This window comes from Mauremys reevesii, linkage group 8, assembly GCF_016161935.1.
Source record: "Mauremys reevesii isolate NIE-2019 linkage group 8, ASM1616193v1, whole genome shotgun sequence".
Taxonomy (NCBI): domain Eukaryota; kingdom Metazoa; phylum Chordata; order Testudines; family Geoemydidae; genus Mauremys; species Mauremys reevesii.
In genome coordinates this window covers 102,066,302-102,082,124 of record NC_052630.1, presented here as the reverse complement: position 1 = coordinate 102,082,124, position 15,823 = coordinate 102,066,302, and the positions used below count along the sequence as shown (strand labels likewise).

General features: G+C 45.6%; 1 protein-coding gene across 1 annotated transcript in view; it reads right to left on the bottom strand.

Moving 5' to 3' along the window:
- Nucleotides 1-15,823, bottom strand: part of TRABD2B (TraB domain containing 2B) — a 383,471-nt gene that overhangs the window by 161,426 nt on the left and 206,222 nt on the right. The window contains exon 3 of the mRNA XM_039483378.1: nucleotides 12,074-12,220. Within this exon, the coding sequence (XP_039339312.1) occupies nucleotides 12,074-12,220 (147 nt within the window). The remainder of the gene's footprint in view (nucleotides 1-12,073; nucleotides 12,221-15,823) is intronic.

Below are 15,823 nucleotides of genomic sequence, written 5' to 3'. Positions count from 1 at the left end.
GGATGGGGTCGATTATCCCACAACTGCCTGGCATGGGGTTCTTACCTCTCAGGCATCTGGTACTGGCAACCATTTAGATACTGGACTAGGTCTCATCCTATGCCTCTATTTACACGGGAGGTGGCTTTTCACACCCACTTTGCACAGCTGTAAGCGGGTAAGCACCGTGCAGGGCTGTGTAGAACTGGGAAAAGGCCTGAGGAAGCAGCGAGTGAGGTGTCTAGGACGTAGCCAGGACATGCTGGAGGTGGAAGAGGGCATAGCCAGAGCAGGTAAGCCAGCTTGCTCCCACCAGGGGGATCTTCTGACATACAGGCTGCTGGAGAGGTTTATAGGAGCCTTAACATGACACACAAATCTAGCCCGGTACTTGCATTGGCCAGAAATCTCAAAATACTAAACACATTCACGATTCTGCTAATCAGATTTCAGTCCCACACACCCACCCAGCACAGAACGTCATCTCAGGCAGGAAGTGACCTGGCAGTACCGCAAAGTACAGGGGGCACCTGCCTGCTCCTCTGCCGACAAAATGGCCTAGTCAGTCGGGAACGGCAGGGGGAGTCATACAGCGTGGGTTCCGTTCCTAGCTCTGCTCCTGGGACCTTGGGCAGCTCACCTCTCTCAGTGCCGCTATTGAGACCAGGTGTTTCAAACCTGTTGTGCGGTGCAGGCCAACATCCATTTTCATGGGGCTGGGGGAACAAATTTCACTAGCAAGGGGCATATTTTCAGTCTTCTCTGCCTCTTCGGCAAAGTCAGCTCGTCCTGCCCCACCCCTTCAGCTGAAAAGCAGCCGGAGGCCAGACTGGCTAGTAAGTCTGTGTCCCTTTTCCCTGGAGACAGCAGTAGCAGGGAAGAACAAGGAAGGAGGAGGAGGAGGAGAAGGCCCTGCTCCGATGACCCTGGTGTTGCAGGGCTCAGTGGCACCACCAGGAATCCTATGGGAGGGAGGATACAGAGGTGGAAGGAGGGAGAGAGAGAGAAAGACAAGAGAAAGTGGGAAACGGAGTGAGAGAGGAAGGGAGCAGCAGCTGCTGTGGGGAAAGGGGGAACTCTAGGACTCGGTGTCCGTGGCAGGCTCAGAGCTCAGGAGTGCCTGACTCCCAGGCCTGTGTGCCAGCCACTAGCCCACACTGCTCTCATCTCGTTTGGTCTCTTAGTGGCACTGAAACATCTAGATTTATAAATCTCGAATATATTTTGGAATGCAGATGGCAGCAAGAGCTGGGGAGGGAACTCAATGCTCAATTACTCCTTCTCCAGGAGCAGAACGTGACAGATCTCACAGACCAATTCATCCCTTTGCCAGGGGGTCCTGGGAGAAGGAGGGCAGCTCTTGGACTGATCCCACCTCTCCAGCAGGCTCTGATCCTAGGAGGAGCCCTGTATGGGTAGAGCCCAAGACCTCCACCAAGCACCAGCGACGTCAATGGTGCTCCACCCCAGCAGAAGTACCCAGGGTGGAGCAGTTGGCTTGTTCAGGGTTGGAGTTGTGACCTTATAGGGACTGCAGAAAGTCTAATGCCATTTCTGCTCACACTGGGCACCAGAACCAACCCCCATCTCCCCCTCCCCACTGTCATGAATTTAAGCTTAACGGGGTGGGGGGAATGGCTGCAAATATTGGCCATGAGTGTCACAAACACCTTGAGGGGGGAGATGTTTATTCCTTTTAAAAGGCTTCCAATGAATCCTGGAGAAGTCATGACCTCCGTGTATGTTTTCTATTTATTTTTCCACACCAGTTAAATAGTCACTTTCCAAGCACTTAAAGGAAAAAGAAATCAACATCGGCCCCCGCCCCCTTTTGGTAGCGATGCCAAAATATGCAGCCGGGCCTCCCTATCTGAATGAGTGTTTTGATTAAAGAAGTCTTAACAAAACACAGTCAGAACAAGGAGCGTAGCCCCTTTCTGCAAGCTTCACCCAAGTATGCAGTGTATACTTAGGGGTGGATTACTGGGATTCGTGTATTAATTGAATAAGGATGACAAGCCTCCAGCATATGCAAATAGAGGGTCAGGTTTCAGTTTTGAGGGTAACCCCTAACGCTTACTAATATCCCCTCAAAACCCCCAAAGTCGTGACTGTTGAGGCAAACCCTCGCAAGCTGCAAACATCTGGAAAAGTTCATGTTTTTCTATTTTTCTTCAAAACCCTTTGTTTCCTTTGACAAAAAGTTTCTGCTATTCCGACACTAAAACCATCGCCTCTGAGTTGCCAAGACTCCCAAGTGAGGATCCTGATCAAAGGAAAGAGTGTGGCAATAAAGCAAAGAACCTGTGGCCAGGATTTTCTTTTTTTTCAAAAAGGTATTTTTCATATTACCCTCTTCTACAAACTGGGAGAGCAGCTGGTTGATAGAGGATACAGGCAAAGGCTCAGGCTAGGATGGTTTTTCATGAGTAGGTGTTGTCTGGGCTCAAGGGAAAATGGCTGTGTGTTTTTTTCATATCTGTTTTGTACAGGCAGGAAGTTTATAAACAAAAGGAAATACTTCTTCACACAATGCTCAGTCAACCTGTGGAACTCATTGCCTGGTGATGTTGTGAAGGTCAAAAGAGTAACGGTTCAAAAAAGGACATTCATGGAGGACAGGTCCATCAATGGCATTTAGCCAAGATGGTCAGGGATGCAGACCCATATTCTGGATGTCCCCAAACCTCCAACTGCCAGAAGCTGGGACTGGATGACAGGGGATGAATCACTTGAAATTGCCCTGTTCTGTTCATTCCTCCTGAAGCATTTGGCATTGGCTACTGTCAGAGACAGGATACTGGCTCCATGGGCCATTAGTCTGACCCATTATGGCCGTTCTTATGTTATTACAATGTTTGTGGCCAGACTGGATGTTTATATAAAGTTTGCAACCCGATTTTAAACAAAAAAAAAAAAATAGTGTAGTCCAAAAGATCCAGTTTGTAAGAGGTCTGTCAAATTCCACAAAAAAACAAAGATCAAAATGCAGGCTAGGAAGAATTATAGATTAGGGCAACATCAGATCTGAAAACACACACAGACACGCACGTCACCCACCCAAAGTGAGATTACTCAGATCTGGTACATTGGTTGGATCCAGTATGAAAGTTAGAGGCCTTTTGCAAATTTCAGCTCCTGATCTGGATTTTTGTTCCAAACTCTGACAAAGCTTAAGGATTTGAAGACCTGAAGTTTTGATTCAGGTCCAGGAAGAGTAGAATTTATGACCCCACCAGAGCATGGGATCTGAATTGACTCTGCAACAGGATGGCAGTTACCCAGAAGTGTCCAGCCCTAGAGTGCAGCAAGGACAAGATAACTGGCCTCTTTTGCTCACTTCCAGGAACATCTGCAGCTTCATAAAGTTTTGAGAGTTTTGGTATCATGAATTGTTCTAATGAAACCCAGGACTTTGCACCAATTCAATTAGAATCAGCCAGGCAGCCAAACAAACATCTGCTACACCCTGGAGCATACCTCTTGGAAGATATAAGATTGGCAAGTACTTTTTCAGGCCAGGATTTTGCCCTAGAATTTCAGGATGGGGAATGAAGGAAGGAAAGAGTCACAAAAACTCCCTTTCCCCAAAGAGAAATGCTCGAAATGGTCCCCCCAAAACCAAAATGGCCTGATTCTCCTCCAGCTCTACAGGTGGAAACCAGGAGAAACAACTGAAATCAATGGTATTACCCCAGGGTAGATCAAAGTGACCAGTTTCTGGGCAGACAGAGTTGCATAGGGTATAAATCAACACATGATTTGACCTTAGTCTATAAACAACTGTCCCCAAGGTGATTAAAATCTAGGCACCAGATTCTCAGTTGATGTAAGTCAGCATAGCTTCATTGAATACAACAGAGCTACATTGATTTACACCAGCTGAGGATCTGGCCTGCAGTGTTCAAGGAACATGTGGAACTCTGGTCATTCTTGTGGAATGCTTGAATTCTAATCCTGCCAAGTCAGGGCAGTCAAATGCCTTTTTTCCTCTCTTTCTTTTCTTTTCTTCTTCTTCTTCTTTTTTTTTATAATGAGGTGACAAAAATGTCCTCTGGCTACAAGACAAAAGAAAAACAGCATTTCCCATAGTTAAGCCACAATATAGTTAAAAAACAAACAAGTCCTTCCCATTTCACTTGAACTAGTAGGATTAAATAAGTCCTTCCAAGGCCAACTTCATAAAACCAGCTCCTTAAAAATAAGGGACTGTTCAAATGCTTTACAGCAATTTATACAGGGCTGACAGATACTCTTGGATTCCAAAGACTTCTTACACTAAATCTTGGTCTACTCTAAAAAGTTTTGCCAGCATCGCTGTGTTGGCTTGGAGTGTGGAAAAAACAACAACACACGCCCCCCAAAATACCACACATGCACCCCAACCAAGAGAGTCACACTGGCAAAAAAAAACCCCATGTAGATGCATCTTATACTGGCAAAAGACTCATTCTGCTGAGATAGCTCGTCATTCGAGGAGGTGGTTTAAGTATACCAAGAGAAGAACTCCACTAGTTACATCAGTACAGATATACTGGCAAACCCATTGTCGTGTATGCAAGCCCACACTCTGTCTCTTTGGAGGATCTCTTTAAAGTTTGGTCTCATAGTACTAAGTAGACCTAGTCAAAATTTCTCAAACCAAATAAATAAACACATTCTGAACTTTGAAAGGTTTAAAATAAACAAAACAATTTATTTTTCAAAAGTTGTGGGATGAAAATTTTGAAATTTTAATTTTTTGCCCCTGAATGTTTTTTTTCGACCAGTGCTATTAAAAAGGGATGGACCCCAAGCTGAAAATTGTGGATATGGCTCCAAATGTCCAAAAAACACATACATGGCCTTGCGCCAGAGTTTGAGATTGTTCAGATCTGGTATTTTGCTTTGACCCATTGTAAAAATTAGAGGCCTTTTGCACATTTTGGCTCTGGCTCTGGGTTCTTGTTCCAAAAGCCTACAAAGTTGGAGGGTCTGAGGATCCAAAGATTTGATTCGGGCACAAAGTGGAGCAGAACTTGTGATCTCACAAGAGCACGGATGCTTCCAAACTGGCTCTGCAAACAGCGTATTTGCCCCAAAGTGTCCTGCCTCAGAGTGCAGAGAGAAGCAGATAGCTGGCCTCTTCAGCTCACACTCAGGAGCATGAGCTGCCCTGGACAATCATGTCACAATTCAGTTCAGCATTTCTGGTCACCAGACATAATGGCCCAATCATGGGAGATCTACTGGCTTCAGTAGGAGCGAATGCCTACGCAAGGGCTGCAAGACTGATTCTTTGTCTAGAACCTGAACCAGAGCTCCTTTGGGTCAACACCTGTGAAGCCCAGTGCTCCGTCCAGAGCTTCATTGGGAAGAGTAATCACTTTTGAAGGAAAGACAAGATGCTGTGCCAGCTCGTCTAAGCTGCTTATGTCTGAAGGTGATAAGATGTTTCCAAACGGTCCCGTTTCAATAGCTGCGCTTTTGGTGTGCAGATTTATTTTCTTTTACCTTGATAAAACTCCATTCCTCGGACAAATCCGGGGCCTGCTTATCAGTCAACACTCCACTTAATGGTTTCAGCTGTACAGTTTGTATTTATTGTAGCCGGGGCATTCCACAGATAGTTTTCCTTGACTAGCTTTGGAAGCGAGCCAGATACTCAGTTGTATTTATCCAGCACTAGAACGGAGGCAAATTAATGAGGTGATGCAAATGATCAGGACCTTTACATCTTAAAAGGACAGGTTTAAGCGCAGGATGCGCTGATAACATTTTTCAAGGGATATGTAACACAGCCAAGTGATTTATAGACAACAAACGTGATGTACAGCGACACTCAGCAAGTTTTCTCTTTGGGGGTAGAGAGGGCAAGCTCCTTTGATGTGACATAAATTTATACATCTTAAATTTCATATGATCAGAAGCGTGATGCGCAGCGCATGCTGCCACAGCACTTAATGCCAGCTGCACAATTTGCTGGGCCGGATTAGAGGGAAATCTAGTGGGAGGGCTGTGAGGCCTAGTGAATACAGCACGGGACTCAGGATGTCTATTCCTGCCACTAGACAAGTCATGTCATGTCTCCATGCTTCAGTGTCCCCATCTGTGAAATGGGGATAATGATACCGACCTCTTTCGTAAAGCCCTTGGAGGTCTGCTATATAAGATGTGAATTATTATTGTTCGGGAGAGTGCAGAGCCTGAAACTGTGCACAGCCACTATACAAACGGGAGACTTCTCCCACTGAGCGGCTGCACAGTGCAGGCCTAATCCTCAACCCACTCAAGTCAATGGAAAGACTCCCCATTGAGTTCAATGGGCTCTGGACCAGGCCCAGTAAGGCTTGCAGTTTGTAAAGGCAGGTCTGTGGGAAAGGTGCTACATAAACATAAATTACGATTATTGCATTGCCATCATCATAAAACAGCACAGGCACTTTATTCAGCGGGCTCGAGTTCAACCGCAATTGGCTCCAAAATGCAGTATAGAAGTGGGGACTTATGACGGTGCCAGATCAGCACTGCGCTCCACAGGGGAGGACACAAGAGAAGGCTGAGAATGGAGAAGGATACCCGGACAGGACACGTGGGAGGAGGGACTATGTGATGCTGAAATGGAGTCTAGGGGCAAATAGGAAGCCAGTAATGATGGGGGTAGGATGGAAAGGAAAACAAAGAAAAGTAGACCCTCCTATTTATCCTCTCTCAATACAAGAGCAAAGAGAAATCCAATTACACTGAGAGGCAATACATTTCAAATGGACAAAAGGAATTCTTTGATACACAAATTCATATACAATAAGTTAACACACATTGGCCATTAACACCTAATTAAATTTAGACATAATTCACTGGTGGAATTCCCTGTCACAAGATACCACTGAAGCCAAAGAGTTTATTGGTATTAAAAAAAACCTGTGTTATTCCATTTATATGAACAGGGAGAAAAGCCACACTTACATCAGATTGGGAGGAAAATAACATAAAGGATAAAACCCCAGAGGCTTCAGATCTTAAAACAACGTACTAACTGCCTGAGGGTGGGAAGAAATGTCCTCTAGAGGCGGATCTCAGTTTTACTCTAGAAGATTTCTTGCACCTTCCTTTCATTGATCCAATCTGGTCGGGCTACCCCCCTTAAATCCTACAGTACCCTTCCATAAAGGGGAAGGGAACTTTTTTTTCAAGTCTAGCACGAAAGCAGAACATTCCTACCCCATCTCTGTCGTCATAGTATTTTCATTTCAGTATCATTTTGACTCTCTGTCCAGAAAGTCCACCATAAATCTTTTAACTGAAAGAGTCACAGAAGGATCAATTGTTAGAAGAAGGGGGTACAAGCAGGAGATACTTTTCCTTCTCCACTTCTGTGTCATAGCCTACTTGAGTAAGCTTGGTCCTGTTACGTTTTATTACGTTTAACTAAGGATTTATGAACTTGGAGAAATGGTGCTCGCCCATACAGAGGGCAGCGTCACGGAACTGCAGGGAGGGCTGGCTTTGCGGTTCTCCCCTTTTTTAAAAATAGATTTAAAAAAGAATATTATGGCGGATTTATTTAGGGCTTGGGAATGCAAGGGTCTCATCTGAATTTACGGAGATATGGCATAGCAATGAGGAGTATTCTATACATGTTCTCTCACCCAGCTCTGTCAAAGCAACCTGACCCCCAACTGCAGTTTGATCTAACAGTGCAGCACAGCAGGTCCCATACTGCCTGGCCAATGCACCTCAATACCAACATGGAGTACCCTCTGCTCTTCCATTCCTGAGGGCTGCAGTGTCCGCCGACACCGACAAGCCGCAGGGTGCTTTTGTGATGTGGAGACCTCATTTTATTCCAGACCCTGCACTGTAATCCATGTTTGAATCCAGGTTTCCAAAGGAGATAGGTTGTTTGTCGATCATCTACTTAGGCTTCAATAATTGCCATAATATTAGAACACCTTATGGTTTCTAGCAAACAGCTTCTACCATCCCCGCGAGTAGGGCTTTGGAGGCCGAGTGCCATTATCCACAGTATTGCTCTCTTCATCCAAGCCGTTCCCTATCCATGAGTTTCAGCAACCAAAGACAGCAGTGATCAGGCAAGAGGGAACACTACCTGCCCAGAACCCTTAACACCCTGAGCCAGTGTATCCTATGGCCACTTATGTACTAAGCCCTGGCATAGCAGCATACACCGGCATAGCGGCATACACCGGCATAGCGCCACTGACTTCAGTACAGCTTTTCCAATTTACACCATCTGATAATCTGGCCCATATCTACGTAAGGCACTTGTGGCAGGCATTGCCAACAAACATTTTAATGGGTTTATCCTCACAACATCCCCAAGAGGTACAAAGTACTATCACCCCATTTTGCTCAATGAAGTGTGAGATGGGTCAGAAACTGAACCCATATTTCCACTGTCCCAACCACTGGCCCATCCTTCCTCTGTAGGACAGATCTCTCTCTGAAGAAACCCAGATGCATCTTTCAGGCTGTAACTAAATCTTGGGTAAATTATTATTCTGCATGGCAGCATGACCTGCAAATGTTAGGTAGCTGAATTACTGCTCTTGCATATTAACTAGTGCCTTACCTAAAAACCTATTCTCTCCAATACGGTTTTATTTCCAGGTGACATTTCACAGTGCATTTAGTTTAGTACCAGCTGCATGGACTAGCCTAGAGCTCTGAAATCCTGCCCCAGCTGTCAGATGTTACAGAAGAACAGTACTGTCTTCCAAAAATGCTGACAATTCTACCACCAGGATTAGCAAATATTGCATTTACCCAGAAATTTAAGTAATGATACTTGTGCTTTCGGAACGTATAGTCTTTTTCTACTTGTAGGCCCATCATCTTCTGTACATAACATCCTGGGGAGGGTTGCAAACTTATCAGGCCATCATAAACCACACTGCTTAAATTCAAGCCAAGAATCCTGTGAGCTCCAGTAAAAGGATATGTTTTAGATATACTTCACAAAGGCTAATCTAATTTGGTAGCCAAATCACATGGCATCTCCATGCGTGCTTGAAAAAAGCACCCAACTAGAACATAAGCTTTGGAGCTACCCTGAGTAGTTCAAAGTGCATCCTTTTGTCATGTATGAAACACTTGAAATCCAAATCTGCCTTTAAAAATAAAAAAAAATAACACAGGAGAGAAGTATTGGGCCCGATTCTGTCCCCGGTTAAGTCAACAAGAGTTTTGTCACTGACAACATTTTGCTATGTGGCCCGGAATATTCTATGGTATTTTCATTTTCCCTGGCTTGTAAGTGGCCTAATCTGTTCTAACTGTCTGCTCTGTGGGACTCTGGCGAGAGATGTTGCTTGGAACTTTTATTTCCCCTGATACTAAATGGCATGTTTTTAATGCAGTATTTGATCCTAGAATTTGCAAGGAGAAGAGCTTTTAAAAAAACATTCTCTTCCTCGCTAGTCTAAAATGCAGGCCTGTTACAGGCATCTGTGATTTATTCACACCGAGTTCCTATGTGTCACTGCAATCAGTGGGAACAGCTGCAAATTGTTCTAGGGAACATGGATATATCGCTGGAGAGACTATACTGTTTTATAGTGGTTAAAAGATAAGACGAGACGGACAGCTAGGTTCCATGCCTGATTCTGTCACTTGCCTTTTGACCTTGACCAACTTATCTCTGAGCCTCCAGGGTCCCCATCTGTAAAATGGTCATGTATTTACCTCAAATACCTTTGTGATCCTCTCTTTGCAGCCCTTCACTCATACCCTTTTCTCTAACACATCAACACACAAAGGGACCCTTGCGGTCCCTTCTAACCCTACAGTTCTAAACATAAGCTACTTGTCTTCTTTTTCAAGGCCCTATCGTCTCTCATTCAGTATCAAAGGGTCAACTCCCACCTCTGACTGAAAATGTAACAAGTGGGTGATGGAAGGCTAAACAAGCCCCTTCATGCTTTTTTCCATGTTGCCCCTCATGCTTCGGAGGAGCTTCCCTTTAACATCCAGAAAGTCACTTCATTGCACTCCTTCAAATCCCTTGGCCATGATGCCTCCAGAAACACTAGCTGTCTGTATCCTCCATCATCTCTTGTCTTCTGTTTAGATTGTAAGCTCTTTGGGGCAGGGACCATCTTTGTTCTGTGTTTGTACAGAGCCTAGCACAGTGGGATCCTGGTCCATGACTTAGACTCTGAGATGCTGTGATAATACAAACAAACAACTAGTTATTATGGTTGTCTTCATAGGCGCCAACTCAATGGGTGCTTTGGGGCTGGAGGAAGGGGTGGAGTGGGGGCAGGGTCTGGTGCGGAGTGGGGGTTGAGCACCTCCCAGCAACTTAGAAAGATGGCACCTCTGGTTGCCCTCTCAATGGTACACAGCATCGTTGGTTCTCCAGCTCCTTCATTCTGCGTACCACGTTAAGTAGAGAAATGTTCCCATCTGGACCACTTCTTTCCCAACCTCCCAATGCATGGCTCTCCACTAGGGGCTCCAGTCTGGTCGTCCATAGAACACAGGTTTAGAACTGCTGCATTAATGTCCCAGTTCTGCCACATTCATGCATGCTGAGTAGCACCTTCCAGTGCCCAGAGTTCCACTGAGAAACAGTGACTCCTCACACAGTATGGCACTACCCACGAGGAGTAAAGGTGTCAGAATCAGGCCCTGAAAGGATGACAGGTTCTCTAATGCCTCTACTTAGACTGACAAAAGGATCTGTGTTTCTTAGTTCATTTTATCAATGTCTGGTCCTCCTTTGAAGGCATCATATGTGGTTGCCATGGAGATGACTGAATTGCATCCCAGTGGGACTCAAATGGCATGATAAGCTATACAAGTGTTGCCAAGGTGTAAGAAAGAGACAGACCCTTCATCTATTCCCCAGGTGCAGGTAAGACCCAGCTAAGATGGAGGTCACACTCTGTTGGAGTTACAATGATAATACATAGCTCTTATACGGTGCTTTTCATCCATGGATCTCAAAGCACTTTACCAAGGAGGTCCATCCCATTATCCCCATTGTGCAGGTGGAGAAACTGAGGCACATAGAGGGGCAGTGACTTGACCAAGTTCACCCAGCCAGTGGCAGAGCCAGGAATAGAAGGTCCTCTTCAGTCCCAGTCCAGTGCTCAATTTTCTAAGTCACCCTGCATCAGAGCAGCAGTAGATGATGGCCTAAGAAACATCCTGTCTCCACACAGATAGCAGAGAGAAAGAAATTAACATATGCATATAAAACCAGCACACTCTCTCAGAGTTTGCCACCAGCCATCAGCTGGTCTGCAAAGAAGGATCCAGCTACACTGGAAGGCTTTATTAGCACCAGATAACTAAGACCAACACAGACTGGAAGGCTGCAACAGACGCATATAATATTATTGGATTATAGCATGTTTGAGAAGTTATTTAGCCTTGTAGCCTATTTACATAAGGTTTACTCCATCTTTTGTTTGGACACATTCCTAGCAAAGCTTTTCAATTGTCATCCCTGCCTCCGCCAAGAATGCCTAAAGCAACTCAAAGGTAAAACCCATTCGCTCCCCGGACAAATGAGAGACATGTGGAGAACAAAAAAGGAGCAAGAGGCACAGGAAAAACAAGAAGGGCGGGGTAAGGAAAGATGAGGTTATGGTCAACGGGCTGGAGTGGGACTCACAAAATCAGGATTCTGTTCCTTGCTCTACTACAGGCTCCCTATGTGGCCTGGGGCAAGTATTGCTGGATGCCTCAGTTTCCCTCTCTGTACAATGTAATACTTCTCTACCTTACAGAGGTGTGGTGAGGATGCCCTTTCTGGAACACAGCTGGTGTACTTTAACTCTTCGATGGGCAGAGGATGCAAAATTGAAAACTAGATACAGATTTTTAAGTTTAGGGGATGTTTGACCTGTACCGTTATAGAGACAGGGACCATTTCAGAAATTAGATGCTAATCTGGGATTTGATTTCAAACACGTGACAGTACAGGGAACGTTTGGATCAAGGATTCTCGTAGGGTAGCTCCTCTACTTAAAATCTTAAGGCCGGGCATTCTATGACACGGGCATCAACATCATCGTAATTACTGATACCTCTTAGCCAGTTTGTTCATGCCTAGCCTTCAGTGGCAGCTGGGAAATGGCCTTACCTGAGAAGTATCATGATTGAATATGACAGCGTTCAGGTCTCCACAGTTATAATGCTTGATGAGATCTTCAGTAGTGTATGGGGCCTGCAAGCTGCCTGCTCGTAGACTTTCATGTTGTAGCAAGGTTTGGTTCAAAGCAAACAGCACCTGCACAAATACACACAATAGATATATATTGGTGGACTGAGGTCACAAGAGCATGAATGATCAGCAGAATGCAGCAGCATTGCAGAGGAACCCTTATCAGCCCCAGATGAGGCTTGTGCTTCTGGCCGCTCTTTGTTGACCCCTTCTGGCCAACCCAAGCAGTGGCTCAGGAAGGAGCTACATTTATCCCTTCCCAAACGGAAGGAGAGTCACATGGATGCAGAGCTTAGAATAGGAAAGAAAACTGGGAAGGCTTTGGGATATGCCACCCTCCTCATCAAGGTCATAAAATATAGGCCTGCCTACAGGCATGATTTCAGTGGGGTGCAGGGCACATGAAAAATCAAGGTGAGCCAGAGAGTTTTAGACTGCATCTGCCGTTCACTTTACTGCAAAAGTGATGGCCTGAAAATAAGGGAAGCTCCATCATCTCTGCCAAGGAACAGGACTGAGCTGGGAGGAGCTACGCCTTCCCCACCAGCTGTTTAAAACCCAAAGCCCAAGCTAAATGGGAAACTTCTCGGTAGATGCAGTTCAGAAGCTTCCCAACATCTTTAGTAGTAAAACGCTGGCGTATTCAGGGGCATCTCTGCTGTCGTTTAATGAGTAATATGCAGAAACCTTCAGCATCCCTGGGGAACCAGCACTTGTGAAATAGGCAGAATATATGATCACGCTCTTTCCCACACCCCCCCACACCCCCGGCCACCTTTCAGCTTCCCCCTCTGGCAAAATAAATGGTCGTGTCAAATTGTTACACTGTCCCAGTGGGCTAATTGAGCTTTCTCATCCCAGATCTGGAAATACAACAGGAATGCATTAGCAGAGAAACCTCAGCAACCAGGAGCATTAATTGCTTTTGATCTTTAAATGCACAAGTATCCAAGCTGCCATGAAATAAAACACTTCCTTAACAAAAAATGTAATTGTATACTTTTCTGTCTCTCATAAAAGGCAGTCAAGTTTAAATGAGTGATGATGTACCTATGCTCATTAGTGATAGACTTGGGGGTGATTTATCCTGATTACAGAACTGCTGAGCATAAGCTCGGTTTTCAAAGATCCTTACGCAGGAGCCTGTTCTAGAGAAGGTCAGTGAATGGTTGGAAGAACAACAACATTTGAGTAGGTGGAACTAATAGAACTTTTATTATTTATTTGTATTATCATAGTTCTTAGGCACCCCAGTCATGTCTCAGGACCCTAATCTAGGGTGATTTTACAGGAGGGTTTCCTAGAAATAATTTGGCTTTATAACCCCTGGTGGTTATTTTATTAAAAGTCAAAGACCCTTCAGTCCTGTGTTTCCCTGCAGTTTCATTTACAGCACCAAGAGTATTCTTAATGGCACACACCACCACTTAGGTCAGTTCACTGGGATCTTCTCCCTATTTTTCTTTTGTTATCAGGACATTGTTTTTATCAAGTCATAGAATATCAGGGTTGGAAGGGACCTCAGGAGGTCATCTAGTCCAATCCCCAACTAAATCATCCCAGCCAGGGCTTTGTCAAGCCTGGCCTTAAAAACCTCTAAGGAAGGAGATTCCGCCACCTCCCCAGGTAACCCATTCCAGTGCTTCACCACCCTCCTAGTGAAAATGTTTCCTAATAGCCAACCTAAACCTCCCCCACTGCAACTTGAGACCATTGCTCCTTGTTCTGTCATCTGCTACCACTTAGAACAGTCTAGATTCACCCTCTTTGGAACCCCCTTTCAGGTAGTTGAAAGCAGCTGTCAAATCCCCCCTCATTCTTCTCTTCTGCAAACTAAACAAGCCCAGTTCCCTCAGTCTCTCCTCATAAGTCATGTGCTCCAGCCCCCTAATCATTTTTGTTGCCCTCCGCTGGACTCTTTCCAATTTTTCCACATCCTTCTTGTAGTGTGGAGCCCAAAACTGGACACAGCACTCCAGATGAGGCCTCACCAATGTTGAATAGAGGGAAATGATCACGTCCCTCGATCTCCTGGCAATGCCCCTGCTTATACAGCCCAAAATGCCATTAGCCTTCTTGGCAACAAGGGTACACTGTTGACTCATATCCAGCTTCTCGTCCACTATAACCCCTAGGTCCTTTTCTGCAGAACTGCTGCCTAGCCATTCAGTCCCTAGTCTGTAGCTGTGCAAGCACAAAATTTTTATCCTTAGATATTCTATAGTACCGTGTGAGTCATTTAAGATATTTACTATATTTCACTATATGCTCTTTTTCACAGAGTGTCACTTCCTCACCAGCACAACCTACTCTGTCATTCTTATATATTTTATACCCTGATATTACCATGTCCCTTTGATTATCATCATTCCATCAAGTTTCTGTCTTGCCTATTATATCAATATCCTCCTTCAATATCTGGCACTCAAGTTCACCCATCTTAGTATTTAGACTTTTACATTTGTCTACAAGGACTTTCAAAATGGGTCAAGGTTTAGCTGTCTGCCTTCAAGTGAAGTAACTGAAGGGGACTTTTTTTGTTTGACAGTTTCTCTTCAGTTCCCACCTGTACTTTAGCAACGTCTACCCTCTCCGTTTTACTAGGAGATAGAATATCCCCTTTAATAAATCATCCCCTAAGGGATGTGTCTGTCCAAGCCATGTGCTCCTCCACACCAGTTCAGTTTTCCTCCAGTCCTTAGTTTAAGAACTCCTCTATGACCTTTCTGGTTCCATTTTGATTTAGGTGGAGCCCATCCTTCCTGTACAGAACAGGTGATGGGTATAACAGAGCATGAGGCCCTCCTATCCTCCCCCTCACCACTGCTCACTGCGTGTCCCCCTCCTCTTCTCCCTCTGCCCACCGCTGCTCACCACACGCATCCTGCAATGGCAGCTCCTGGTGCCAGCTATGGGGCTGGAGAACATGGCGGTGACAGGCCTTGCCCAAAGCTGTTCAGGAAATGCATTTCTGAGTCATGTGGCTCTGGGGCAGCAGTTTCCCTGTGTTCCCAGCGAGGGAGATGCCCTGGTAGTGGATTGGAGGGCATTCGGGAAGTCACAGCTCTGGTGGATCTGGAGTGAATCCTGCCAGCTTTCCCTCAACCCAGACTCACAGCAGAGCTCAGCAGCTCCACTTTTTCCACCACTACGTCCAAATTTTAGGTCTCAGCCAGGCATCTGCTCCCAGAGAGAGGCACCAGCCAATGGCCCTGGCTTGCAAACCTGGGCAACAAGCCCCCCTCCCCAGTGCCCAGGACCTCAGAAATCCAGCCTCAGTGCCCAGACCTAGACTGCTCAGATGGAAAGCGAAACCTCCTGCTGTTACCAGAACAAGAAGAGAGGAGGGACGCACATGGCGAGGAGGACAGAGGAGAGGAGGGATGCACGCAGTGAGTGGCAGTGGGGGGGATGAGTGTGGGCAGAATGTGGGCAGGCCCATGGGCGGAAGAGGCGGGATGGGGAGCTAGCCTACCCCAGAAGAAGCTTCACCTGCCACCCATGCGATATAGGTTCATCCTTTTCCAAAAGGTTCCCCAGTTCCTAATAAACCTAAATCCCTCATCTCAGCCATGTGCTGAGACCCTGAAGTTCTGCCTGTCTAACTGGCCCTGCGGGTGGAACTGGAAGCATTTCAGAGAATGCTACCATGGAGGTCCTGGACTTCAA